Consider the following 3993-nt stretch of genomic DNA (forward strand, 5'->3'; position numbering starts at 1 on the left):
TGAGAATGGCGATGACGGGCCTCGCCTCTGTTCGCCAACCGTCAGCACAGAGTTAACGGAATACTGCACTTCCGGTCGGGACTTTCAACCTAAAACCATTCTTGTGATTCTTGTGATTCTTGTGATTCTTGTGATTCTTGTGTTAAAAGAGTCCAACTAACAAGGTTATGTCAAAGAAAATAAAAACTCAATTAAATAACAAAAATCTACTTCCATTGAACCATGTTTAGAAATATATCTAAATAAATAAGTATGTAGAGTATAAATCTAAAAATAATATTCTAAAAAAATATATATATATGAGAACATAAAAATTAAAATATTCTTAAACATAAAGTGATTGTGAAAAGCTGTCCCTGTTACTATCACAATATATTCAAATCGGTTTATTATTTAGATAATGACATTTACAAATGTCTTATGCAGATTTACACACATGCACTTTAATCTAATATGCAATGTATGTATATCTACAAAAGTCAATTTTGCAAATCACTTTTGAACTATGATAACATGAGGGATTTTACCAATAGGCTTTTCACAGTAGCAAAAGCACAATTCTATTTAGATGCTTCGGCTTCAGGTGTTGTGCATTCTGGCTCGCTGTCACACTAAGTGCAACACTTGAATAGATCTGAGCTAATGGATAATGTTAGTAGTAACACATATGCTTTTCTTATTAGACGTCTGATATGAAAAGGACTTGAACATTTTTTATTAGCTGTTCTTATGTCTAAAATGTCTCCTGCACACAGGAAGTGATGCACTTTATATTTTAAGTGGCAACTGCATCTGTTTGTTTGGAATTAATACGTCAAGGTAATTAATTTTCTTTCTTTCAGTACTTTATTAGTTAATTAAGTTATACACAATACAAAGATAATGTTAAAATTGTTAACTAAAAAAAACATAAAACTGGTTACCTGTCACCACACTTTTTAATGTCCGTATTTTATCTTTTGCTATCAAATAAAATCATGGGGCAAATATTTACAGGTCCCTGATAAGGTATTTAGGAGGAGGTAAGGGGACCACATTCTGTTTAGAGCAGGGACAAACGATACATATTCAGTGAGCACGTACGCAAACACTATGGACGAGTAACCAAGTCCCACAATAACCCAGACAGACAGACACACTGAGATTAATTGGAAAAATCTGTGCTTTTATTTTGAAGGCCACAGCGCTTCTTGTTGACTGTTTTTCTGTGCATCTGTGGCAGCTTCTCATTCAGTCTGCGAGCTTTCACCGCTGGATAATTACAATTTCAGTTCTCAGCCAGAAAACGGCAACCCCCGCCCTGCGAACTCAGTGCGCGATGTGTTTGTATCAACATATTCAACATGTACTTATTATATTGATGCTGGCTGCTGCTCCGGCATATTGGGTATTGTTGATCGTTTACACATGATGCCTCAGATCAGGATGTATGGAAAGTCTGACTTTTCTTTTTCTGACCACCGGAAACTATACAAAAGTTCAACATGGCGAGGGAGTGCCGTGAAAAGACTTGTCCAACGAGCCTACTATTATAACTACTCTGCAAGGTTCTGCAAAATAAGAGGATGAGAATAGCTGATAAATTAATAGCAAAGAATAATATTAGGAAGAAATGTATCACATTCAGCCAGTTGTTAATGATAGTGCTGCTCCCCACAGAGGTAAAAGCAGATAATAGCATGTTTACCTTTCCTCCCAGTGGCATACAGTAGCTGTTATTTCTTGGTTCCTCCCCTGGCTGCGTCATGACACTAGAAACCACATATATTTCCTTAAAAGGAAAGCCCCTTCGTCCCCTTCAAGGATGAAGACTTTTAAGGCAAGAAAATAAACTACTAAGGACACATCGGTTTACACTAGACACATATTGAGACTGAAGATGAGAAACTCTCCGACAGAGTTGTACAGCAATAAAATCAAGCATTTCCACATCTGAAAACAGGGTAGAGACATATCTATAACAGTTTGCTGTGTATTTATGGTACTTTCACAGTCTCTCTTTATTGCGTTTAGCAACATACATAAATCATCATGCTGAAATAAAGTTACGACTATTTATTTAAAAACAAAAAAACATCTGGCTGCTGATTATGCCCTGTAGATGCAACAGTTCAAATGCATTATAATGAGAGTAATTTGAAACGTTTTCTTCCATGTTAACTTTATTTTAGTTTACAGTTGGAAATAACAGGAAAAACAAACTACCTCTAAAATAAGTTGCTCTACTGTGAACTAGTTAACATACTGCTCATTCATTCTTATGCAGATCCAATTTTTCAGTTACGATAATCTCTCATATCTTCTGCTGACATTAACCATCATAAATATAAAAGCTTTTGATAAAAATACATTCACTTGTGCTGAAGGAATCACACAAAAAGCTGCCACTGGAATGAGAAAATGAACAGGCCGGTTATCATTAGTGAGACTTGAGCAAAAATGAATTCATGTAATGCAAGTTGTGGTGAATGTGTGTTTTATAGGAATGGGGCTTCTGTGCAGAATTTTCATTTCTTTCTCCCACCTCCACAGGGAGTCAGAGGTCATGGTCAGACACTGTTAAAAGCAGCACCCATGGGTCTGATAGGGAGTCTTGCTGAAGGACACTTTAGGGGGGAGGATGTGCTCGCTGTCATGGGGACAGCAACAAGACAGCCGTGCAGATGAAGTTGCAACAATTTTTTTGTGTTCAGTATTAAACAGCAGAACAACAACTAACAAAACCACAAAGTATTTCCAAATAGATATTGAAACCATTGAAATCATAATTTGACATTAAATATAAACAACCACCACAAACAGTATCGACAAATTACACAGTAACCAGAACAATCCCTACAAGACATGAAGAATCAAAACTCAAGGAATGAAAATGATGACTGCTGCTGATTTCATAATGTGAGGCATTAGTGAACAACTGCAAAAAAGTAAAAATATAGGCCATTATGATTATGTTCCGTCAGTCAGGTGAACCTGAGAATGTAGACATGCAATCCTTTGTACTTAAAGTGAAATTACAATAGAGCTTTGCGGTTTTAGTACATTAACTAAATCACACATACTTCCTGCTGATTGTTTACCAAAGCAGGTTGTATTCAAGTTTTCTTAATGTCTTTTTTCTACCTTCCTGGCAACAACTAGTAAAAAATAAATGTTTACTCAGACGTATTGAGCAAATTCCATGTCAATTTTCATACCGAAGAAATGGAAAGAAAAATTGCTGCCTGTAAGTAGTAAAAACACACACAAAAAAACTATAACAGTCAAGCATGTTGTTTAAGTGTTTAAATAAATGTGATTTGAACCAAAAGAGCTAGTATAGTCCAGTAAGTGCACTCAGTCCACCCAGTGCAAGCCCATTAGAAGTGCAAGTAAAATCTTGCAAAGTAATCAAACATCTGAAAATGATATTCAAGTTATATCATGCCATCAACTATGCAGGTATGCCCTTGATTAATTCTTCCTCTCGTACTTTGTACACATTGTGTACAATAAAAATGTGTTTCATAATGCTAATAATGCCTTATAATGCCTTATGAGCACCACTTCAGGGAAGTGCAACCTTCATGTCCATTAAATATTGTTAGAAATAATTAATGTGTCAATAGTAAGAGTAAGGAAGACAGAAATGTGTCACAGTTCCAACTTCATTGGTGAGAGACTAATGTAACTATTGCACTGCAAATTCACATCAATATTTATTTCAAATGTTTTGGTTAAATCTCTACCACGCACTTCCTCATCCTTTTTTGGTCCCTTCAATGGTGTGCCCTCAAATGTTGTAAATATCCCAATTAACCTCCCGCTTTTGCCACTTCACTTCAAATGTACAGCATCACTGCTTAGTACAGGTTTTCACAGAAAAAGGCCCAGTAACATTGTTAATTTGCTCCTATTTTGATTTAGGGGTTGATTGATTATCAAGTCTATCTGATCCCAGACCAGCTGTGGAGATAAGAGCTCCAGCCTGAGCCCCGAGCCCCGGACCCCGCT

General features: G+C 36.3%; 1 protein-coding gene across 1 annotated transcript in view; it reads right to left on the reverse strand.

Annotated features, from left to right (window-relative positions):
* Positions 1-1927: 1927 nt before the first annotated feature.
* The window catches only part of gcc2 (GRIP and coiled-coil domain containing 2), a 26046-nt gene continuing 23980 nt past the window's right edge, over positions 1928-3993 (reverse strand). Inside the window, exon 24 of the mRNA XM_029458748.1 lies at positions 1928-3993. This exon is cut by the window's right edge and continues 7 nt beyond it. Coding sequence (XP_029314608.1) covers positions 3927-3993 — 67 coding nt within the window. The 3' untranslated portion in view covers positions 1928-3926.

This window comes from Cottoperca gobio, chromosome 21, assembly GCF_900634415.1.
Source record: "Cottoperca gobio chromosome 21, fCotGob3.1, whole genome shotgun sequence".
In the NCBI taxonomy this organism is placed as follows: Eukaryota; Metazoa; Chordata; class Actinopteri; order Perciformes; family Bovichtidae; genus Cottoperca; species Cottoperca gobio.